This window comes from Anomaloglossus baeobatrachus, chromosome 9, assembly GCF_048569485.1.
Source record: "Anomaloglossus baeobatrachus isolate aAnoBae1 chromosome 9, aAnoBae1.hap1, whole genome shotgun sequence".
Classification (NCBI taxonomy): Eukaryota; Metazoa; Chordata; class Amphibia; order Anura; family Aromobatidae; genus Anomaloglossus; species Anomaloglossus baeobatrachus.
In genome coordinates this window covers 38,617,008-38,642,952 of record NC_134361.1, presented here as the reverse complement: position 1 = coordinate 38,642,952, position 25,945 = coordinate 38,617,008, and the positions used below count along the sequence as shown (strand labels likewise).

Genomic DNA, 25,945 nt, shown 5'->3' with positions numbered 1-25,945 from the left:
AAAATACATGTACAAGTTACAGTAGACAGACTAGTACAGAGGGAAGAGGGCCCTGCCCTTGCGGGCTTACATTCTATAGGATTATGGGGAGGAGACAGTAGGTGGGGTGTAGGTGGGGCGGCAGCTCCGCACGGTGGTGGGGCGGCAGCTCCGCACGGTGGTGGGGCGGCAGCTCCGCACGGTGGTGGGGCGGCAGCTCCGCACGGTGGTGGGGCGGCAGCTCCGCACGGTGGTGGGGCGGCAGCTCCGCACGGTGGTGGGGCAGTGAGGTCATTCAAGGTTATAGGCATTTCTGAACAGATGAGTCTTTAGGTTCCGTTTGAAGTTTGCAAGTGTAGTAGATAATCTGACGTGTTGAGGCAGTGAGTTCCAGAAGGAATAGAACTTCAAATTTTGTGAAAGTGTTGTATCCATCACGTCCATGTACCTGCAGCATCTATTGGATGGACACGATTGACTAAATTTGCATCTGTAAAGCCTGCTTTACACGTTGCAATTTCGCATACGATATCGTATGCGATTTGCAACGCCCCATCGTATGTGCGGCACGTTCAATTTGTTGAATGTGCCGCACAAACGATTAACCTCCGTCACATGTACTTACCCATCCATACGACCTCGCTGTGGGCAGCGAACGTCCACTTCCTGGAGTGGGAGGGACGTTCGGCATCATATCGACGTCACGCGGCAGCCGGCCAATAGAAGCGGCGGGGAGGAACTGAGCGGGACGTAAACATCCCGCCCACCTCCTTCCTTCCGCATTGTCAGCTGGGAGCTGCAGGACGCTGGTAAGCTGCAGTTCATCGTTCCCAGGGTGTCACACACTGCGATCTGTGGTACCTCGGGAACATTGAACAACCTAACATTCAATTTTAGAGAAAGGTACGATGTGTATGCGATGAACGGATTTTCGTTCAATCGCAATCGCACGTACCTGTCACACACTGCAATGTACCTTACGATGCCGGATGTGCGTCACTTACGACGTGACCCCGCCGACACATTGTAAGATATATTGCAGCATGTAAAGCGGGCTTTAGTCCTTTGTCGTAATGTCTACCGTAATTCCAGACTTAATGCAGATGTGATTATAAGTTGTTAGGCAACACTGCTACAAAAAAAGCAAATATCAGACAGAGATGAATAAAAGAAAAAAAATATAAAAAGCAAACAGGTGATATACAGCACACAGGACAATAATAACGTTACAGTCCAATATTTTTATTAACATAAAATGATTACAGATGTTGAAAATTATATTATGTTGTGTGGAATACTATTGTGGCATAAAAAAAACTAAAAATACCATAAAAAAATATGTTTTTTTGTGAAAAACAAGTGTTTGTAGTGTTTTGTTAGTTAGTACCCTTCCAATATTAGAGCAGATTTCTTATTTCTAAGTTCTGGAGCTTCTAGGTTTCCATTGTAAAGGACGTTTGTAATGCAAGTCACTACTTATTGATAGTACAGACGGAAGAGTAGTCAGGCAAGCCGGGGTCTGGTAACAGGAGGAAATGTATGGATACAGAAAGTACACAGAAGCGTAGTCAGGTCACAATCGGAGGGTCAGAATTCTAGGAGGGCAAGTAATAGATTCAGGGAGAAAACTGAGACGAGGTCAGGTAACGGTCCGAGGTTGAAAGCCAGGAGGTCACGACAGGAACAGGGAGCGGGCAGAGACAGAGTCAAACAACGGTCCAGGGTCAAGAAACAAAGAACACAACATATGCAGAAACACAGGCCAACAGCACAACTACAGAATCAGAATGTACGACTGGCAAGGTTCTAGAGGAGCATGCTCAGTAAAGAAGCAGAGCAATTACCAGGAAGATGAAACATCTGAGTAATCAGCACCTCCCAGAACCAGCATGGAATCCTGCACTGTCAATTAACCTGCCAGCTGAATAGCTCAGGAAAACACAGCAGAGATGTCAGCTGTCATCCTAATGTGCAAGATGCTCTGCACTAAGCAATCGTGTCACTGCCAGCTCAGTAGTCCAGGAAAGCACAGCAAAGCATCTCCTAGTGTGCAAGATGCTCTGCACAGAGGAATCGTGACAAAGCTCATCTTCAGCTCAGAAACGAGGAACGACCTTCATCTGGTATGACTGGGGTCGGGAAGCATTAGTATTGGGTTCGGGTCTAATACTCAGATCTTTTCTGTCTACGGTGGGCTCCAAGGTGAATTTCTGAAGGATAGTGGTAAGAAAGAGGAAGAGCTCCATGCGAGCCAGGCCTTCTCCCATACACGTGCGTTTGCCTGTGAAGACAGAATAAGTGTACATGATAAGACGTCAAGCTAAGCATAAAAGGTTTGTATGGTGTAAAAAATATTTTCGATTTTTTAAAACTCCTGAATGATCAGTGATTTCAACCAGAATATAATGATTGATTTCCCCTAAGGCAGCTCCAATGCCAACCATTACAATTATAAGGCCTACAATCAAAGAATATGTGAGACATCTGTATTATGCTACTCAGGACCCTACCAAATCTCCCATGTACACAAGCACTTTGGCTTAGCATTTATGTTTTCAACGGAAAAGGAGAAAAGCACAGCCAGACATCCCTTGAGGAGGATAATCCCTCCCTGGAGGAGGACATCCCTTGAGGAGGCTATTCCTTCTCTGGAAGAAGACATCCCTGGAGAAGGCTAATCCCTCCCTGGAGGAGGACATCACTGGAGGAGGCTAATCCCTCCCTGGAGGAGGACATCCCTGTAGGAGGCTAATCCCTCCCTGGAGGAGGACATCCCTAGAGGAGGCTAATCCCTCCCTGGAGGAGGACATCCCTGCAGGAGGCTAATCCCTCCCTGGTGGAGGACATCCCTGGAGGAGGCTAATCCCTCTCTGGATGAGGACATCCCTGGAGGAGGCTAATCCCTCCCTGGAGGAGGACATCCCTTGAGGAGGCTAATCCCTCCCTGAGGAGGACATCCCTGGAGGAGGCTAATCCCTCAATGGAGGAGGACATCCCTGGAGTAGGCTTATGTTTTCTAGAAAAAAAAGACTATTGTAATGACAACTGTCTGATCCTACGTGCCTTGATATAATCTGTTAGTGAAGAAGCAAGAAGCCTTTATATACAACAGATGGTCATCTGGGGTCCCCAAAATCAGTGAGTTTGGTCAACTTTCATCTAATGTATATGGGGACCTTTAGTTTTTTTTTGTCATATCAATCATGATGTCAAATAAGAACCAAAATCTCAGACTTGAAAAATGTTGCTCAAACATTGCATATGCTCTGTCTACAGCCATGACTAACTAAACAACCAATCCAGTGTTTATTTTTTTTCTCTGCTGGAGTGGTGCTTTAAATCTAAGCTCCCTGTCCCTAACATATACTCACCCTCCAGTGCCTCCACCTTTTTCAGACACCGCTCCAGTTAAGCATTGAAATATTATGCCAATAACTTCTGATTGTCTGAAAGTCATGGGCCACATCACAAGCTCTCAATACAAGTCTATGAGAGCCAGAACAAGGCTGTCATAGACTTGTATTGAGTTCTGACCTCCAGCATGCTCCATGAAACACTGGAGCTGCCAGCAGGTCACAAATCGACGGTCTGGTGGTGATATAAGATGAAGACATCAGAAGATGAGTATAAGAAAGGGATCAGGGGACTTAGATTTAAAGCATCACTCCAGTGGTGGAATAAAAAAACAAACAAAACGCTGGAGTGGTATTTTAAGAAAACAGTATTCCATGTCTTTCAGAGTATTATGGTTGCAGTATTAGAAATATGATGGGTTCGTAAAGACAAAGGCCTACCAAGTCATGTTTTTGGTCTTCTTTAAACCCGGCCTATATCTACAAATCATCTCAAAGTAGGATAGCTTCACATTCTAAACTCTGGATAGTTTGAAGCTTAAATTCAGTCATAGTTTACAGATATTTTTTTTTTTCCTCATAATCAAATAATCATTTCTTACCTGCAGCAAATGGCATAAATGCCTCATTTTTCTGAAAGTCGCCTTTCTCATTAAGGAAGTGTCCAGGATCAAACTCTCCTGGGTTTTTGAAATATTTGGGGTCTTTTAGGACAGAGGTCAGGACTGGAACCACTAAGCATCTCTGAAAGAAAATGTATAAAATATATAGATTTAGAAAACTTAAGTTTAAAATGTGAGATCTAGGTAGTAGCTGAATGGGAGAACCAAGACATTAATTCGATCAACACAACTTTTTTTTTACATGGGACATCCTTAGTGTCTCTGAGGTCCTGACTAGTGATGAGCGGACTCGCTGATAACCAGGACTGGCGGGTTCCAGTGATCCGGTTTTTAAAATCTCGTTCCGAGCTGGATTCTGGTCTCTACATGAGTCTATGGGGACCAGAATCTGGTGATTAAATATATTGGTAGAAGGGATAGAAGCAAGTGAGCTGTACTTACCGAGGTTCCGGCAAAGTTGTACACTGCTTCCTGGCCGCTTATTCCCCCCAGGTGTTGCACATTAGCCTTCATTGCATAGGTACTGCTCTACCCGCCCACCGGCATCTGTGATTGGTTGCAGTAAGACGCGCCCCCAGCCTGAGTGACAGCGTGTCTGACGCTTCCAATCACAAGTACTATTTGCGGCTATCATGGTGTAATAATACATAAAACATTTGGTTTAGGGTCCCTCCATATTATGATACCCAGCACAGACAAAGCATATGGCTACAGGCTGCAGCCCCCAGCCGTGCGCTTATCTTGTCTGTGTATCAAACTAAGAGGAACCGCATGCGACTTTTTAAAAAAAAATTATTTAAAGAAATAATTTGTAAAAAAAACTGCATGTGGTCCCCCAATTTTGATACCCAGCCAAGATAAAGCCGACAGCTGATTTCTCTTGTTTTGATACACAACCAAGATAAGTGCATAGCTGGGGTCTGCAGCCTGTAGCCATAGGCTTTATCTGTGCAGGATATCATAATATGGGGAACTCCACGCCAATTGTTTTATTTATGTTTTTATTTTTATACCCCGATACTGACCTGCAGACAGCACCTATGATTAGTTGCAGTCAGACGCTGTCTCAAAGCCTGGGGGCGCGTCTGACAGCAACCAATCACAGATGCCAGGACGGCCAGTGGGTGGGGAATGCAGTGCATATTGATGAGCAATAATGAGCGGCCCCAGGAGTGAAGGAGAGGCTGCAGGAGCAGCTACAGCCGCGACGGAGCCTTAGTAAGTATGAAACGCTTGCTTCATTCTTATTTTCTTTATTTTTCCTTTATTTTTTTTTAATTTCCTGAGTGCCGGATCCAGACACTTATCTGAGTGCCGGATCCAGATTAACACCCTGAATTCTGGCACTCAGAAACCTTTGAAACCGCACAGACTTTTACAGTCCAGGTCCGCCCATCACTAGTCCTGACAAGTTACTGTATAAACAGTAGAGTACTAGTTACAACACAATGTCTTAAATGTTGAGTTTAATAGAAAACTTCTTAAAAAAAGGAACATGTGATGATCTAAGACAGTCACCGGCATTCTTCTTTCTTGGATTGGTCAGGAGGAGGCTCGAGAACCAAAAATAAATATTCCAGACTTTTGGAAAAGTAGGCAAATGTCAAGGAACTCAGAATGTCCCTCATTGTATCAGAAAGGTGAGGACCAAGGTTTTGTGAGGTGGAGAATGGATAGGGAAGTGCATGGTCCTTAAAATAATGTGTGACTCCAACCAAGAATTTGCAGTGGCGCACACACTGCTAAACTGATGCCAAACAGAACAAAATGTCAGTACATTGTACCTTAGGAATGTGATATCCTCTGAAGGTTGTGTCCTTGCTGGTAGCATGGAGAACTCCGAAAGGGACGATATCAGCAAATCTCTGGATCTCATGGATTGTGGCTTCTGTATACGGCATTTTACTCCTGTCTTCTATTGATGGACAGCGATCTTTTCCTATTACGGTATCGATCTCTTTCTGGATCTTCTCTAAAAGTTCCAAAATGGAACAAAGAACATATTTTCATGTTTCAGTGTGCTAGTCCTATTTTACAACCGAAAACATAGCTCTGTTGAAAATATCACCATGCCAAGACCAAGAAATACGAGGTAACATGTCTTCTAGTTAAGATAACATGTAATGTAGTAATAATTTATTCATTGTGAATTGACTTTGAATTGAATTTTGCAGATCCCGGTAAATTCCAACAATTACGATTTGGTGCAAGTGAATTGCCAAAAATGTTTATAGCTATATTACAGAAGGCAGAAGATTCTTTCAGTCAGAGAATTGACTTCTGGAGTGACCAGACACATTTCCCAATAATCTTTACAGCTATCATATCACATAGTATAACACAACATATCTGTTACTCATCTATCTGGATACAGGATTTGCTTCTCTCACCATGGTTTGCTAAACTCTATTGTGCTCCATGTTGGGCTTTGCAGATGGCCTGGCATGATCCAGTGTGATCATTTGCCTGGGCGTATAAATGGCTCACCAAGATACACACCTGTGTTCTGGTATTAAGACTTTAGTGTTCCTGTCTACCTGAAGATTCTGTGGCGCCCCTGAGGCTCTGGCCACCACAGTGTACTGCACTCCACTTAGGGTGTAGTACTGATCATGGATCCAGGGGAAGTCATTGCCGGTTTCACCATACACAACCACATACACACATGGGTTGCCCTTTCCCCACTGGGCACTGGGCTTGGTTTTGGTACCAAAGGGGTCGCCTACAGTGTGGCATTTACAGGATTCTATCAGAACTGGAGCCCCAATCCACTAGCTTAGGACCTGTGTGTGGGGAGGAGTGGCCACCAGGGGGAGTTAGGAGTCACACACAGCAATATAGAGGCTTCTCCAGCAGGAGAAATAGTGAGCAGACGGGTTTTCCGGTAGCTCGTGTGGGACATAGGAGTTTAACAGTCGCTGTTGAAGATAGTGTGTCAGTTCCCCCGGACCAGTGCAGTACAGGGTGCAGTACCCTAGGGTGGTGTAATTCCAAGTTGCACCATCAGATTCTGCCGGAGAGGTTTTATGCCTCTTTGACCACACAAGTTTCCAGAGCCAAGTGGCACCTAGGATTCCGGGTCCTTGATCACAGTCAGACTCAAGGGGATCCACGCTACCGCACTGCACGCACAGCAAGGAAGGGCCCACAGACTACTGTACCGGTTCTGACCTCCCAGGAATATGGGATCGGTTGGAGCCTATCACGGCGGTGACTGGTGCTACGGGGCTGGCAACTGAAGTTGTGAGTAAAGACACCTTGAACCCGCAGAGACTGTGTCGGATTGTCCTTACTGGCGTTGCCACCCTGCGCTTAGGTGCCGACCGCCATTATCACCCTCTTCAATCACCCAGGGCCCGCTCCGCCTATGGGGAGCGACACCATCCCAGCTACCATAACACCTGCCCTGGCGAGGAATTCTGCAGCAGTGGCTACTCCCTGGCTGCATACCACAGGTGGCATCCCGACAAACTTTCTCCAATCACCCCGCTTTCCCTTATTTTTACTGACCGCCTCGGGGCAACGGAACCAGGCAAGGCCACCCATGACATCACCTGACCCGACTCGAAACGGCCCGGCAACGAGTAGGTTAACCTGCACTTCCAGTACCTATGCTCTCTGTGCTCATCAGAATGTATCCTATCTGTCTGCGGCTTCTAGTACCCCAGCTACAAGTCTGCATCTACAGGACCTCTGCTACCTGTATTCAGGATGTCTTCTATCTGCCTGCAGCTTCCAGCACCTCAGTTATCTGATCCCGGTCTCCTGTCAACCTGCGTACTCCAGTACTTCAGTTACCTGATGACAGTCTCCTATTCACCTGCACTCTCCAGTACCCCTGCTACTTATCTCTATCATGTCTCACCTACCTGCTGAACTATTGTCTGTGGCATGTGGAAATAAAGCTCAAAAATTATGAATAGTCAGTACAGGAAATGTGCATGACAAAACAGTAGTAAAGAGGGGTTATCATCCATTTACTTGTCACGTTCATCTCCCTGTTTTTAGAAACCAGTGACAGGCTTTGGATAGGAGCCTCTCATCTGGCTCTCTAGATTTAAAAGGGTTTTGTATATTTTAATACTTAAATGTCAGTTTTTGTCTTGCAGCTTTCCTAGCTGAGGGATCAGCTACACTTACTAAGTAGTCATGACCTTCAGGTTTAAATAGTGGGGTTTCCCAGCAATCCCTATTGAAGATACAAAGTTATTTGGTCTCTGGCCGCCTTGGAGGAAGGTTCTGCTGAGGAACATTCCTGCTCTCAGGCATTAACATTTTCTTACTTTTTCCCCCCTGTTTATCTTACCCTACCTTGTGTCTGGTTTGTGCAGCAGTGAGGTCTCGTATACCTAACCTGCCCTCCACTCTCAGGGTACCTATAGAGTCTTCTCAGGGTCTCAGGTTCCTGTTTGGCAACAGTTGCGGAGACTGTATAGGGACTGGATAGGAGAGTAGGGGCAGCTGCAGGTGAGGATAGGACGTATCCCATCGTTCCCTTCCACTAGTTCCAGGGCCTCCGCTGTTTTTGTGTCCCCTGGTGTCCCCTCTTTTAGTTGTATTTTTTTGCGTCAGACACACGTAGGTCTGAATGCCCCCCGCCACTCTTGTCTTAACCGGCAAGTGTGACAATACCCATATCTCTATATGTAAAGTTGACTTTGAAATTACTAAAGCTGTATTTGTTTAAGATCTTAAAAATAGTTGAATAGAGTCCTAGGAGATTTCAGGGTCTTATACATATCTTACAGCCCAAGTAGTCAACCTGCAAGTCAAATTATGGGGAACATTCACTGAAGCTGGATAATTCGAATTTCAGAAGTGTTACTTATTTCTAATGTACTGGCTATCACTTTTTTATAGTGATTATTCAATAAATTATTATATTTGATCTTAAAGATATTCTATACTTGGTCTTGGGTTGGTGACATTTTCCCAGACTAAGGGGTACTTTGCACACTACGACATCGCAAGCCGAAGCTTTCGATGCCGGGCGCGATAGTCCCCGCCCCCGTCGCAGCAGCGATATCGTGTGATTGCTGGCATAGCAAATATTATCGCTACGGCAGCTTCACATGCACTCACCTGCCCTGCGACGTCGTTCTGGCTGGCGACCCGCCTCCTTACTAAGGGGGCGGGTCGTGCGGCGTCACAGCGATGTCACCCGGCAGGCGTTCAATAGAAGTGGAGGGGCGGAGACGAGCGGGACGTAAACATCCCGCCCACCTCCTTCCATCCGCATTGCAGCCAGGACGCAGGTAAGGAGATGTTCCTCGCTCCTGCGGCTTCACACACAGCGATGTGTGCTGCCGCAGGAACGAGGAACACCATCGTACCGTTGCTGCTGCGAAATTATGGAAATGTCGGACCCTACACCGATCATACGATAACGACGCTTTTGCGCTCGTTAATCGTATGTAAAAGGATTTGAACACTACGATATCGACAGCGACACCGGAAGTGCGTCACTTTCGATTTGACCCCACCGACATCGCACCTGCGATATCTTAGTGTGCAAAGTACCCCTAAAGGTTTGATTTATCAAGGAGATTTTACAAAAATTTTAGCATAAAACAAATTGAAATGTGACAACTCACAGTTTTACCCCAGTCTAAGCCGCAATAGGAGGCGAAGCCTAACCAACAATTTCATCATAGTTTATGTCACAAGAGTGGAGTAAATAAGAAGAGAAACATATGCCAGACTTTGGCTGGAGTAACATTACAGTAAAATTAGTTGACTAGGCCAATACTAGGGAAATAGGTAGCAACGAGAAAAAAAACTTATCTGTCTATGAGGCAGGATTTTGGGCTCACTCTGACCATTGCACCTGCACAATTTACATGGGGAGAGCATTATATACCATATATTTCGGATTAGACGCACTTTATCTCACAAAAACGTTTGAGGAAAGTGATGGATGTGTCTTAGAATCCGAATGTAGCTTAACAGAGGATGGTGGAGAGGGGTAGGAGGAGGCAGGGGCAATGCTGCGGTCACTGTGCAAGAGCTGTGGCAGCTATGCTCATCCTGCAGCTCCTGTGCTATGGCGGCTGGGCTCGTGCTGCGGCGGCTGGGCTCGTGCTGCGGTGGCTGGGCTCGTGCTGCGGCGGCTGGGCTCGTGCTACGGCGGCTGAATTGAGACTGCGGGCGCTGAGGACTTGAAATAATGGTGCCCGGATTCGGTATGTGCGCAGGTCCACTGATCTCCCAGCAGCGGACTTAAGGAAAATGACGCCTGGAGGTGGCGCATGCGCAGATGAAAGCTCGGCTTGTCATTGAGCCGAGCGCTCAATCTGCACACGCACCAACTTGGGGCGCCATTTCTTTGAAGCTCTCACCACTCACAGCCACAGCCCCAGCCCAGTCACCGCCACAGCACAGCTGCCACCGCCGATAGTTTCTGCCTCCTGGTGACCCCGCTCCACCACCACTGCCAGCCCCCACCAATAAGACACCACAGGATTATAATACGGACCCCATTTTTTTCGCCCTATTTTCTCTAAATTTGGGGTGCGTCTTAGAATTCGATGCATCTTATAAACTAAAAAATATGGTAATCAAAAAATGCTTTAGCAAATGAATTAAAATAATCACCTTGTATTTCTGGATGTTTCAAGAAAATGAGAAAACCGTATCTTAGTGTCAAACTTGTCGTCTCTGTTCCAGCCACAAATAAATCTATAATCGTGGCCTGAAGGTTTTCCTGATGAAATTCTGTGTTTGGATTATCTTTTTCCTAAAATTAAAATGTAACATTTTTTTTTTAGTTAACCAGAAAAGTAAAAAAAACCTACAGTAAATTTATACTTTGGGTGTTTGTTAACACTGATTTATTATTTTTGTGAGTTTTTGGAGCAGGAACTCTCCAATCAAAAGTTCTGGTTTTTGTACAGTTTCTTCTCAAATACTTAAAAAAAACCTCAGTGTGAACAAATCTTCTGAAGACCAAATATCATGGTTGATTTTATGATAATTGATTTCAAAACTTAATTTTAGTTATTATGGACGTTCTAATAACTTAACATATCTACTATTTTACTGTCATGATCAGCGGTGCTCTGCTGTCCAGCAGAGCCAATGTTCTGTATTATGCTCCAGGTGATGTGTTGCTTCTCAGCCTTTAGGTCCTACGCTGGTGCGGGGAGGGGTCTTTGTTCAGGCACATCATTCTGGGTGAGTGCTCGGCTTCATTAGAGAGCAACTTCACCCAAAATGCTGCTAGTCGTAGTTCTTGCTCTGCAGGGAGTTCTCTGGCTCCTGTGAGTTTTATTGTTCTGAACTTGCCTCCCTACCCTGGACCTTTGTTATCCTTCTTTGCCTGTGCCCCTGACTCTGACATTATCCCCCTGGCTTCTGACCTCTGGCTTGTACCCTGACCTTGGCTTTGCTCGCTCCCTGTTTTCCTTATCTGACTTCCTGGTTTCTGACCTCCGGCTTGTATCCTGACCCCGGGTCAGTTCGCTCCCTGTGTACCTTATCTGACTTCCTGGTTTCTGACCACTGGCGTGTTTGACTTCCCTGTCTCTAGTAGCTTCTAGTGACATCTAGTGGCGTATTGTCACACTTACCTCTTCCATCTTTTTGAGAAAGCAATCTATGAAGTCACGAGGGCAGTTCTCATCCAGAGTCTCTTGATGAGTTTGTATCGTCTCCTTAATAAATTGTTTCAAGCTGATAACAGTTGTGAAGAACCTCTGATGAGGACCAGGAATGTAGGGCATTACGGTGGGGAACATGGCAACGAGCTAATAAAGGAAAAGTCATAGAAAAGAAACAATTTTACTCTGTTGTTTCGGTGTCATCTGCAATATTCACCTTCGCAAACTATTTTTTGCTTTTCTTTAGTGCATCTGAACTTAAAAATCAAATCAAACAACAATGTGGGATTGAGTAACGGACTTCTGCTTTGTGCCTACAGTTCCATTACAGAGGCACAGTATGTGTCTCCACGATTAGACCCTACAAAAGACTCTGTAGTATCTGATCTTGCTCCCATCCCACCGATTTTACACTGGCCTACCAAATGTTACTTTTTTGTATTAAATGCATGACATAGGCTGTTTTTTATGCTAATTTGTCCCCTGAGTCCATATTTTCTTTCAAAAATTTTCAAATGGACAGGGATTTTGAGTAACACACTTTTAAATTTTTGAATTATTTTTATTTTTAACAGAAATTACTTAATACAAATTTTATTTTTTTGTAATCGCCGTATTTTTTGTTTCATAAGACGCACTGGATTATAAGATGCACCCCAAATTTGAAGGAGGAAAATAGGAAAATTTTTTTTTTTATGTTAAAATGAGGGTCCATCTTATAATCCTACCGCCTCTTATATTAGCTCACCACGGGGAGCGGCAATGGTGTAGCGGCTCAAGAAGGTCACAGGAGGCAGGGTAGGTGATGCTGCAAGCTCGGAGGAGGGGGTGTCGCGGCTCAAGAGGGTCAGTGTGTGGAGTGTCGGCGATACTGTGGGCTTGTTGGGTGTCATGGCAGCGGGCGCCATTAATTTGCTGGTGGGTTCAGAGGAAAGGGTGTCACAGCTCAAAAGGGTCAGTGTGTGGCAGCGGAGGGTCGGCGATACTGTGGGCTCATGGGGTGTCTCGGCGGTGAGCACTACTGATCTGCCGGTGGACTGCAGGCTCCATTGAATCACCAGCAGACTTCAAGAAGATGGCCGTGGAGGCGGCGCGTGCACAGATTCACTTTAAGAAAATGGCCGCGGAGTTCTATCTGCACACATGTCACCTCTGAGGCCATTTTATTGAAGTCTATCTATTCAACTGCAGGCAATTCAAAGCAGCCGGAAGATCAATGGCGCTCACCTCCGTGACACCCCACGAGCCCGCAGTATTGTTGTCCCTTTGCTGCCGCACACTGACTCTCTTGTGCCGGACCGCCCCTCCTCTGAAACCAATGGCAGATCAACTGCGCCTGCCACCGTGACACCCCACAAGCTCGCAGTATCGCCAACCCTGCACCACCACTGCCGCTCCAATAAGCCATATGCAGTTTGTAAGACTCACCCCCATTTTCCACCCCATTTTGGGGGGAAAAAAGTGCGTCTTAAAAACGGAAAATACGGTATCTGAATAAAATGTATTTGTTTATCTTGAATATTTAGCTGGTCATGTTTAGTCCCCAACAGTTGTCTGTGAGCATTTTCTGGCTCCATTTCCACATATAACGTCCTTCAATTAGTACGATGTCCTGGTGATACTTCTCCCTGTGCTCATCAGTGACATCTCCAAACAAAATCTAAACGGGAGTCCAGGAAATGTATCTTGGGAGACATATTGCATCCCAATTCTTTGTAGAGTTGTGGTAAGTCAGTCACAAGATCTCTATCGTTTGGTGTTTATGGTGGCCAAGGAAGTTCAACCCTACATTTTTTAAAGACTTCCACGCCGGTGCCTCAGTCTTGCTTAGTTGTGTGTCAAAATCAATGTCTTTCATAATTTCCCTTATTTGTGGCCCCACAAAAATTCCTTCCCCGATTTTGGCCTGCTGATTTGTGGAAACTGAGGTATGCTAAACCCTCAACATCAACATCCATTAACTTGACAAAGTTCTTCATCAGCGCAAGTTTTATGTGGCTTGGCGGAAGAAAAACTTTTTCTGGAGCTACCAGAGGTCAATGTAGGACATTGACTCCTGGAAGAAACAATCTGTTTCTTGACCGTCACTGTTTTTTTGTGAAATGGTTTTGCGGTGTCTGCTCTCCTATTTGCAGAAAACAACAAAATTTCCTATAGCCCAACTGCAACCCAAGTTGACTCTTCTTGGAAATGGTGCCGGAGAACCTTTTTTCTCAAAGTGTTCGAATTTGCGTGGAACCGTGAATTTCAGAAACTTCTACTCAAACTCGATCCTCTGTAGATCGATCCATTCATCTCTAGTCATCACTTCCAATGCAGAGTGCGACATCGGAGAGGCCTTTGTCAAATACACGGGGGGGGACAGGGGGTGACTATGCCAAATTTTACTTTTTTATCCCATTCATATTTTATTTAAAACAAATAATCTTTAAAATGGCACAATACTGTAGTATTGTAAGTTGCTTTGGGTTCCAGTACTTTCAAGTTATACTTTTTCGTATATGATCTTAAAGAACATATTAATCCTGTCTTGATATATCCTGCAGTCTGTCAGTCTTAAGGCTAGTTTCACACTTGCATTGGGTTGAATCCGCTGGATCTGTTGCTGCGTCATTTTGACGCATCCGTTATTTTTGTGTTGTCAACGGACGCAACAGGTCCGTTATTTCACAGGAATCCGTTAGCTGATTCCTGTGAAATAACGGACCCGTTGCATCCATTGCATCCATTTGGCGTCCGTTAGGCGTCCGTCTAACGGAATGCGTCGGCTCCGTTTTTTGGGGTTTTTTTTCATTTTTTTCATTCTGGGCATGCTCAGTAGACATTAGCGGAATCCAGCGGCGGATTCCGTTGTAAAGCACTTTTCAACGGAATCCGCCACCATAGGGATCCATTATAACTATTGACGGATGTAACGGAATCCGTCGCTCAGCGTCATTTTAACGCAAGCTATTAACGTTACATGCTGCATTCCTTGCGCCCGGCAGATGCAACACAGCGTCGGCCAGCGGAGCAACGCAGGTCCATTACTCGCAATCCGTCGTCTATACAAGTCTATGGGAAGCAGCGGAATCCGTTAACGGATTCTGCTGTTTTCCAAAATGGCAGATTGCAACTGAAGGAAAACAACGCAAGTGTGAAAGTACCCTAATGTGCATTTAGTAAGTAGCTTAGCGAGAATTGAGGGAAATTGTGGCTATTAATGCATAACTGTCAAGCACGGAGTAGAATATGTCCATATATAATGCGCGACACATGCGATCAGACTAACGGGCGTCTGATGTACTACAAAAAAACACCACACAAAAGGAGGAAACACCGGGGTTATGATATAACAGAGGTCCCTGCCACTAGGGAGAGTGGTGAGGGGGCACCTCCTGCACTCAGTTCAAGCTGACTCCTGAACTCCCTAGCATCCCTATACAGGTTTTTTCAACCTGTCTGCAAGCAGGATACTTGGGTCCCTCAGCCGGCCCTAAACTCCCCGTCTAGTGAGTAGGCCGAAGAGTACACTAGACTCGCCACCTAAACTAATAAACATGGAGGGAAAAGAAAGACAGGGAGAATAAGCAGAAGGATACAAAGCACCAAACTTCACTGTAGAAGACAGACTCAAAAGTAGCAGGTGGATGGGCACAGGACAAGTCCTCAGCAGTTCCTTCCACCAGGATGGCCAAAGTAGAAATGATTCTAACAGCAGCAGGGTCTGCTGGGAAATGGAAATCTCCAGTATTTAACCTAAATGGGCGTGGGCCCAAAGCAAAAACAGCTGACCTGCCCTGCTCAGAGCTGCTGGTAACAAAACCTGAAATTAATTCATAAGACACCAAAGTACCAAAGGAAAGGAAACCTCGTTTAACTGAGGAGTCAAGATGGAGATGGGAGGCTCCAGTCCTAAGGCTGTCACTAGTCTCAAAACAACAGGGAAATGACCGTGACAATACCTTATAGATATACCCCTGTGTGTGCAGGAGCTGTAGACACTAAACGGTAGGATAGGTTCACAGCAAAACTGTCTACAAATTTGCCTTATTTTAACAGATGACTCAGTGGAACTTCTGTTCCAATTTTGTGCCAAGACTTCGTAATTCTGATGGGAGCCCAGGACTCCTGCCATCCACCAGTAATGTGGGCAGAAGTTGGCATAGGGAGTGAAATCCATTTATTGTTCAAATTTTACATTAATTAAATTACACCCTAAAATATTTTAGAATACACATTTTGTAATATTTACCATCCCTGAACCGGAGCTTGACAATCGGATAATATCATCAACATATGACAAGAGGCTCAAGAACTTTTGATCTTCGTAGTCGAATCTCTCACCAAACACAACGGAGCAAATGACATTGGAAACGGCGTTTCGCAATATATATGGAGGGTCAATTGGAGCATCTGTAAGTAAATATAAAGAGGCCGTCAGTCATTGGTTTAACTATACAATACACTGAAAACAATAAGAAAATATAGACCATGGAAAATAGTCCACTGTGTATGGTGAGCTCATGTTAATTTTGACTGTATCCATCAATTTCAGTGTATCAGCCATTGATCTAATGCAGGGATGGGCAATTAATTTTCCCGAAGGGCCACATGAAAGACCATGACTGGTGTGGAGAGCCGAACCAACAGGTTGAAATTACCGTATTTTTCATTTTATAAGACGCACTGGATTATAAGACGCACCCCCAATATCGGCTCAATGACAATTTTGAGCACCCCATCTGCAAAGGCGCTGACTCCTGGCAGCATTATTTGAAGATTGCATCGCCATCAGAGCATTTCATCTGTCGCACCGCCCTGCTCCACACATCAACCCCCCGCAGCCAGCGCAGCCTCGCACTGCCGACAGAGCATCTCACCCGCCACAGCCAGCACATCTACATACCATCGACAGAGCATTTCACCCACGCCAGCACAGTCCTGTACCGCCGACAGAGCATCTTACCCGTGCCAACCCAGCCTCTCACCGCCGACAGAGCATCTCACCCACCGCAGCCAGCACAGCCACCTCCCACCGACAGAACATCTCACCTGTGCCAGTACAACCCTGCACCACCGACAGAGCATCTCACCTGCCACAGCCAGCACAGCCCTGCACCGCCAATAGAGTATCTCACCCGCCGCAGCCAGAACAGCTCTACACCACCAACAGAGCATCTTACCCGTGCCAGCACAGCCTCTCACCGCCGACAGAGCATCTCACCCACACCAGCACAGCCCCGCACCGCCAACAGAACATCTCACCCACCGCAGCCAGCACAGCCCCCTCCTGCTGACAGAGCATCTCACCTGTGCCAGTACAACCCCGCACCACCGACAGAGTATCTCACCTGTCACAGCGAGCACAACCCTGCACCGCCAATAGAGTATCTCACTCGCCGCAGCCAGAACAGCTCTGCACTGCCGACAGAGCATCTCACCTGCACCAGCGCAGCCCCGCACCACCGACAGAGCATCTCACCCGCCATAGCCAGCACAGCCCTGCACCACCAACAGAGCATCTCACCAGCTGCAGCCAGCACAGCCCTGCATCGCCCTGCTCCATACAGCACCCACCGCAGCCAGCACAGCGCTCTCCACCTCCCGGTAAGCTACATTCGGATTTTAAGATACACCCCTCATTTTCCTCCCAAATTTTTTTTCGCATGTGGCCCAATGGTCGCACTTCGCCCATCTAATGTAATGATCTAATGTATATAGAGGTAGCCTAACAGTTATTCCATTGTAAATATTGTCAAAAAAGATCGAGAATGTTTAATTTCAACATGACCAATCCTTTATTTGCCCATTCCAAGAATGTACAGTACTTACATGAGGGATTGTTGGCCAAAATCCATTTGATATGTACGGCCGGCCTGGGAACATGAGGAAAGTTTTGAACACTGCACTCACCTTTATCCTTCATAAATTTCTCAGTGAGACATCGGGCTTCTTCTTGAATTCTTTCTTCGATGCTTCTCTTTCCCAATCCAAAATTTCTCAGAGTTGTCAGAGAAAATCTGCGAAGGATTTTCCATCTCTCACCACTGCTTGCAAAGATCCCTGTAAGCTCAAGCAAATAGTTAAAGAAATAGTTAAAAATAAAATGAATCATACTTTTGAACTGTTCATAAGTCCCTCCGCCTTCACTAAAAGTCCAGTTCCAGCTGTCAAAAAACAGCCCCAAAGCACAAGGCTGCCTCCACCATGCTTCACTGTGGGTACTTGGTTCTTTTGGTGATGTGCAGTGTTGGCTTCGTGTCAAAGATATATTTTGGAATTATTGTCAAAATGTTCCCCCTTTGGTCTCTTTAGACTATAACAAGTTTTTTCACCTGATTTTGTCAGACTTGATGTAGGTTTTGGCAAAACAGCTGGGCTTTGAGGTTTTTTTTTTTGGTTGGAAGAAAAGGGTGCCGTCTTGCCACTCTACCCCATAGGCCAGACATGAAGAATATGAGATATTTTTGTCACATGCAGTAGGCACCAGTCCTTGCCGGAAACTCCTACAGCTTCTTTAATGTTGCTGTTTGCATCTTGGCAGCCTCCCAGGAAAATGTTCTTGTCTTTTCAACAGGTTTTGAGGGACGTCCAGTTCTAGGTAATGCCACTTCTTAATGAATGTCTTTATCCATAGTATAATCAACGCCTTGGAAAAATGTTGTACCCCTGACTGAAAACTTTCAACAACAAGTTCCCTTTGCTGTGTTGTAAGCTGTTTATGGACCATGTCTATTGTTCTAAAATACAACTATGAGATTTGATGAAAATCACGGTAAATGATAACAGTTGTGCACTTGTATCGCCCAGGGATAAGGGGTCCTCAGATCCGGGCCAAGGGGTCACTTCTGTAGGTATCACGGTGGCGTGACCCGGTCTGTGATCCCAGGCTCCACAACAAAAAGGGGATTAGGTTAGGAAGATTGTCTGTGACGCCACCCGTGGGTTGCGGTGATGAGATGGTGGCACCGCCGCTGCCTCTGGGGACCGTGCCCGGGACTGATGGAGCAGGGCAGCAAGATGGAATCCCCTCCACGGGTAGGGGAGGTGTAGTCCCGGGGCCCAGGGTATTGTGAGAGGTTGCAGGGAGCAGTCTTTATTAAGCAGGAAGTAAAGCACTTACAGTTGGTAGTCGTGGTGTTGGATGAGGTTAGGCTGATGTGTGTGGTCAGAAAACACAGAGTCCTTTGTAAACAAACTTGCCAAATGGCCGGTCACCGTTGGCGGGTGTCTTCGGGTCCCACACCCAGATGTACAGCCAGGGGCCCTTCCTTCCACACTCTCTGTCTGTCTCTCTCTTGTCTGGACTAGTCCGTTTGAATGGCCTCCGGATTGGGTCCCTCTCCCGGCACCGACGGGCTACAACCCTGTCCCGGTCGCCTCAGGTTTCCCCGCTGCCGGATCTCCATCGCCTGTGGCCCTCACAGCCACCTAGTCCGGTAGTCCAGGGCTCCAACCCCGGCTACCACTTTCTCCGGGGAGCTGCAAGCTTCCCCTGTCAGCTTTCCACTGAATACAGCACAACTGACTGAATTCTGCTCTGTCACTCCTTAGCTCCTCTCGCCCCCTTCCTTTTCCTGGGGAGGGGGTGAGTAGGGCCTGATTGGCTGGTGTACATCTGGGTGGGGATTGTGTAGCTGCCAAGGAGGATTAACTCTTTCTGTGACTACCTGGCCTGGCCAGGGCGTCACACACTGAGTACACAACCACATCCCAAATTATAAGAGGGTGTTCACACTTATGCAACCACATTATTTAAGTATTAATTTTTATTTTCCTTTTAAAAATGTTTTCAGTTTGTCTCACAAAACATTTGTACAGATTATGGGCAACATTAAAGGTGTAAAAAGTCCTGAAATGAACTTACTATAGTCTATATAAAAATAGAAAATCTTGCAACTAGGCAATTTTTATACTGTCTACTGGGCCTATTTTAATGTTTTACTTCCCGTCCTTTACAGAAGACTTTACAGCAGTCTCATAATCGTCACAGATTTCACCTTTATATACAGCTTTGCAAACATATCCACCATACACAGCAGGTGATGTAGCAGTCCACCTCTTTCTCTCCCTTTGCACACGCTCATTAGATGCTTTAATATGAAAGATAGTGTCTGAGTCAGTTTATTGCTACTAATGTGCATTTCCTGACAGAGCAGAAAGCATGAGTGTAGAAAATCCCCAGTTGTCAAGGTAAAATTTCAAGATTTCCATTTATTTATTTATTCATTTATTTATTTTTATAAAGATTAAGATTTTTTTTTGTTAAAAAAAAAGTTGGCAACATTATTTTAAACAATCTATATAACATAAACACCTGAATTAGACAGTTGGGTATTTTCTGATTAAATATTCCCTTTGCCACTTACCAAAATCCTTTAAATAAAATTCTGCAAATCCGGTGTCTCCCCTATCACTGAAGGCGTCGCTGCAGTCCACCAAGGCTTCCTTCACGACATCGCAGCCAATCAGCATTATTATCGGAGCGTTTGCGAAGTAGATGGTGTAGATGGGTCCATAAGTCTGGCTCAGCTAGAGAGATATAAAAAAAGATGTACATAAAACTTTGACTATTTTCACATGAGGGTATTAGAAATGTGAAAAAAAAACAAGTAATGAAGAAAACAGATTTTCAGCTTACCGCACTACCACATTGTGGAGGATGCATGAAAGGTTCCAGGGCGGTGCTCCAAAGGAACCAGCATAACTACAAAAAAGTGTTTCCTTCACGTCCCGCGTTGCATGCACACTGCTCAGCTCGGTCGTGCTCACTGCTGCTCCAGTCCCTTCAAACACCGACTCCTCTATGTTTATGGCACTGGATGGCGTCTTTTATGTAATTCACACAGAGCTCAGTCTCGTGCTACTGTATCGTCCCTGAACCACTCAGGGCACTACTAGGTACTAAAAAAGAAAAAAATTCAGCTCACCCGTGTATGTATTCGCTCAGTTCAGATGGGATGCAAGCAGTCCACCAGACAGGCAGGTCTGTAAGGCAAATGGAAGGAGTAAGACAGGACTCAGCACCAGTTCTAGGGTAGAAAAATATATCCAACGAAAAATATATAAAATGTAGAAACTTTATTCAAAAAGTTAAAAATCCAAGGAAAACATCATCGATTCCATGAAAGTATCATGGCTTGACTCGTTTCGGACATTTGGAATGCAAGAAAAGTCCTTAATCATAAGCCTTATAATTAAGGACTTTTCTTGCATTCCAACTGTCCGTAACGCGTCAAGCCATGATACTTTCATGGAATCGATGATGTTTTCCTTGGATTTTTAACTTTTTGAATAAAGTTTCTACATTTTATATATTTTTCGTTGGATATATTTTTCTACCCTAGAACTGGTGCTGACTCCCGTCTTACTCCTTCCACTACTAGGTACTGCATCCTCACCAGGATGCAGGGCCTACCCTCTGGGACCTAGGACACCAGGGCCAGTAACACCTGCACACACCAAAATCCTAGTTACCACTCCACACCAGGGGCAGTCACTAGTCAGACACTAGGGGATGGCCACCTAGAGAGCGGAGCCAGACAAGGAACTAGACAGCCTTGTGGGAGTGGACAAGAAGAGAACAGTGGTGAACAGTGAAGTGCACGTATGTGCCTAGAGCTGGGTCGTGTAACGGTGACCCGGGGGCACAGGAGAGTGGTTGCCAGGGCACGTACATCCAAGTACCGCTGGGACCAGAGCACACATAGGGCACAGGGCCCTAGGTCAGGCGACAGTTTCATACGGCCTGTCAAATACCTGCACAGTGGAGGGACCTGCATGGACTTTACTGACCCACAGATCCGGTGGCATCAGCAGTAAAGCAAGGATCGGGGTTCGGACACATACCTCCCCACAGGGTCCGCACTGCCCACCATACGGACGAAGAGACTGCCACCTAAAGGGACAGTCGGGGCCCCCAAACCGCTTCAAGCTTCGGTGACCCAAACTACACTGAGAGTGCCGGGGACAGAGTAACCGAGTCATCAAACTGGCACTGGAAATACAGGGACCTGAACCAGCCGTCCACAGGTTAAAGTGAGTAGAGACTGTTCATTACAACCCTGGTGTGGTCTACTTCATTATGAAGTGCAAAGCTCCCATCTTACAAATCCCCTGGCTCAGCCCTGCCTGCGAAGGGCCTATCACCATAGCTCCCATCACCATCAGCCCAGGGGTAATTCCACTAAGCAGCAGCGGTTCCATCCTATTAACCGCAACCCGCAGGTGGCGTCACATAAATGACTTTCATCTCCCATGTAAATAACCCCTTTTCAAAAAGGCCCCAGGGCACGGGACTGGGCAACGGCCACCAAAGTGACATTCCCCAGTAGTAAACTACCCAGGACCGAGTACCCCATTCCCTGAGTGATACACTTACACAGTGGAATAAGAGACCTGTGCAGGCGCGCCTAACCCTGCCCTATTGCTCATGTGAGTTCAATAATACAACATTTTTTCCTTCAGATCTTGCTACAAACTGTCTAAAATTTTTCCCAGATCCGTACATTTCTTGACCATGGATCTGCAAAAACACTAGTGTATGCCCTCATTATCTCCCATCTATACTACTGTAACCTCCTACTTTGTGGCCTTCCTTCTAACACTCCTACACCCCTCCAATCTATCCTAAACTCTGCCACCTGACTTATCCACCTGTCCCCTCACTATTCACCAGCTTCTCGACCCTGCCAATGTCTTCACTGGCTTCCCAATGGCCAAAAACTCCAGCTCAAAACACTAACCATGACCTACAAAGCCATCCACAACCTGTCTCCTTCATACATGTGTGACCTAGTCTCCCGGTACCTACCTGAACGCAACCTCAGATCCTCACAAGATCTCCTGCTCTACTCCGCTCTTATCTCCTCTTCAAACAATTGCATCCAAGATTTCTCCCGTGCCTCCACCAATACTCTGGGAGGCTCTACCCCAACATATCAAACTCTCACCTACCATGGAAACCTTCAAAAGGAATCTGAAAACCGACCTCTTCTAGCAAGTCTACAACCTGCCACAACCCTCAGTCCACTATACCGCTGCACCACCAGCTCCAATCGCATCTACTGTATCCTCACATCCCCCTAAGTCCACTATTCTGCTGCACAACCAGTTCTACCCTATCTACTGTATCCTCACCATCTCCCTCAGTCCAATATATCGCTACACGATCATCTCTACCCATCTAGTGTACTCACCCACCCACCTCAGTCCACCATACCGCTGTATTACCAGCTCTACCCCATCTACTGTATCCTCAACCCCCCCCTCAGTCCACTATAGCGCTGCACAACCAGCTCTACCCCAATTTACTGTATCTTCACCCATCCCCTTCAGTCCACTATATCGCTGCACGATCAGCTCTACCTCATCTAGTGTATTATCACCCTCCCCCCTCAGTCCACTATACTGCTACACGACCAGCTCTACCCTCATCTACTGTATCCTCACCCACCAACCTCAGTCCACTATACCTCTGCATGAACAGGTATACCCCATCTACTCTGTGCTCACCCACCCACCTCAGTCTATTATATCGCTGCATGACCAGCTCTACCCCCATCTACTGTATCCTCACCCACCCACCTCAGTCCACTATACCGCTGCATGACCAGGTATACCCCATCTACTCTGTGCTCACCCACCCACCTCAGTCCATTATATCGCTGCATGACCAGCTCTATCCACATCTACTTATCTTCACCCACCACCCTCAAGTCCACTATACCGCTGCACGACCAGCTCTAGCCCCATCTACTGTATCTTCAATCTCCACCCTCAGTCCACTATACTGGTGCATGACCAGCTCTATCCCCATCTACTGTATCCTCTTCCATCCCTCTCAGTCCACTATACCGCTGCAGGACCAGGTCTACCCCTTCTACTGTATTCTCACCCACCCCCCTCAGTCCCCTATACCACTGCACGACCAGCTCTACCCCATCTTCTGTATTCTCACCCACCCCCCTCAGTCCACTATACTACTGCACGACCAGCTCTACCCCATCTACTGTATTCTCACCCACCCCCGTCAGTCCACTATACCACTGCACGACCAGGTCTACCCCATCTTCTGTATTCTCACCCACCTCCCTCAGTCCACTATACTGCTGCACGACCAGGTCTACCCCATCTTCTGTATTCTCACCCACCTCCCTCAGTCCACTATACCACTGCACGACCAGCTCTACCCCATCTTCTGTATTCTCACCCACCCCCCTCAGTCCACTATACTACTGCACGACCAGCTCTACCCCATCTTCTGTATTCTCACCCACCCCCCTCAGTCCCCTATACCACTGCACGACCAGCTCTACCCCATCTTCTGTATTCTCACCCACCCCCCTCAGTCCACTATACTACTGCACGACCAGCTCTACCCCATCTACTGTATTCTCACCCACCCCCCTCAGTCCCCTATACCACTGCACGACCAGCTCTACCCCATCTTCTGTATTCTCACCCACCCCCCCTCAGTCTACTATACTGCTGCACGACCAGGTCTACCCCCATCTACTGTATTCTCACCCACCCCCCTCAGTCCCCTATACTACTGCACGACCAGCTCTACCCCATCTACTGTATTCTCACCCACCCCCCTCAGTCCCCTATACCACTGCACGACCAGCTCTACCCCATCTTCTGTATTCTCACCCACCCCCCTCAGTCCACTATATTGCTGCACGACCAGGTCTACCCCCATCTTCTGTATTCTCACCCACCCCCCTCAGTCCCCTATACCACTGCACGACCAGCTCTACCCCATCTATTGTATTCTCACTCACCCCCCTCAGTCCACTATACTGCTGCACGACCAGGTCTACCCCATCTACTGTATTCTCACCCACCCCCCTCAGTCCACTATACCACTGCACGACCAGGTCTACCCCATCTTCTGTATTCTCACCCACCTCCCTCAGTCCACTATACTGCTGCACGACCAGGTCTACCCCATCTTCTGTATTCTCACCCACCTCCCTCAGTCCACTATACCGCTGCACGACCAGGTCTACCCCTTCTACTGTATTCTCACCCACCTCCCTCAGTCACCTATACCACTGCACGACCAGCTCTACCCCATCTTCTGTATTCTCACCCACCCCCCTCAGTCCACTATACTACTGCACGACCAGCTCTACCCCATCTACTGTATTCTCACCCACCCCCCTCAGTCCACTATACCACTGCACGACCAGCTCTACCCCATCTTCTGTATTCTCACCCACCCCCCTCAGTCCACTATACTACTGCACGACCAGCTCTACCCCATCTACTGTATTCTCACCCACCCCCCTCAGTCCCCTATACCACTGCACGACCAGCTCTACCCCATCTTCTGTATTCTCACCCACCCCCCCTCAGTCCACTATACTGCTGCACGACCAGGTCTACCCCATCTACTGTATTCTCACCCACCCCCTCAGTCCACTATACTACTGCACGACCAGCTCTACCCCATCTACTGTATTCTCACCCACCCCCCTCAGTCCCCTATACCACTGCACGACGAGCTCTTCCCCATCTTCTGTATTCTCACCCACCCCCCTCAGTCCACTATATTGCTGCACGACGAGGTCTACCCCCATCTTCTGTATTCTCACCCACCCCCCTCAGTCCACTATACCACTGCACGACCAGCTCTACCCCATCTATTGTATTCTCACTCACCCCCCTCAGTCCACTATACTGCTGCACGACCAGGTCTACCCCCATCTACTGTATTCTCACCCACCTCCCTCAGTCCACTATACCCTTGTATAACCAGTTCAACCCCATCTATAGTACCTTCATCCATACCCGGTAGACTGTGAGCCCTCGTGGGCAGGGTTCTCTCTCCTCCTGTACCAGTCTGTACCCTGCATTGTTCATGATTAATGTTCTTGTTTTTATTATGTATACCCCTTTTTCAAATGTAAAGCGCCATGGAATAAATGGCGCTATAATAATAAATAATAATAATAAATAATTATGTAATCTTACCTTAACTAATGTCTTTGGTAGTTCCGTGTTGCTGATTTGAAAGAGATTCCCTAAGAAGGGCAGAGGTGTAGGTCCCGGGGGCAGGTTCTTCTTTTTGACCCTACCCCACCATTGAATGAGATAAATGAGGAGAGTGACCCCAGTAGCCAGGAGAAGTGTAGCTCCGATATTGAGAGCCATCCCGAGCCCCGGTGACTACAGCTCAGTCTGTACTGTGTCCTGTGTATTTATATTCGGTCATGTATGGGGCGATGTTCCTACATGTGATCAGTGAGAACAGCTTGGGCGAGCGTGAATTGCAGAGTTCCAGCTGTATTGTTCTACACTTCCGCTCTCTGTATGGCAGTGCTGTGGAGATCAGACACTACTCCCACCCCTCTCATAGCAGACTCTCCCATGGTGGAAGCTGCAGCTCTATCCCCCTCCTTCT

The 25,945-nt window shown here is 46.7% G+C and overlaps 1 protein-coding gene across 1 annotated transcript; it reads right to left on the bottom strand.

Moving 5' to 3' along the window:
• Positions 1 to 1,205: 1,205 nt before the first annotated feature.
• LOC142251062 (cytochrome P450 2A5-like) lies at positions 1,206 to 25,879 on the bottom strand. The gene is made up of 9 exons (XM_075323564.1): positions 25,516 to 25,879; positions 19,905 to 20,067; positions 17,449 to 17,598; positions 15,788 to 15,948; positions 11,524 to 11,700; positions 10,550 to 10,691; positions 5,740 to 5,927; positions 3,935 to 4,076; positions 1,206 to 2,260 (listed from the first exon to the last, which is right to left on the bottom strand). Exons 1-9 carry the CDS (start codon positions 25,693 to 25,695, stop codon positions 2,076 to 2,078), a joined length of 1,488 nt encoding a protein of 495 aa, XP_075179679.1. The 5' UTR covers positions 25,696 to 25,879; the 3' UTR covers positions 1,206 to 2,075.
• Positions 25,880 to 25,945: the final 66 nt, after the last annotated feature.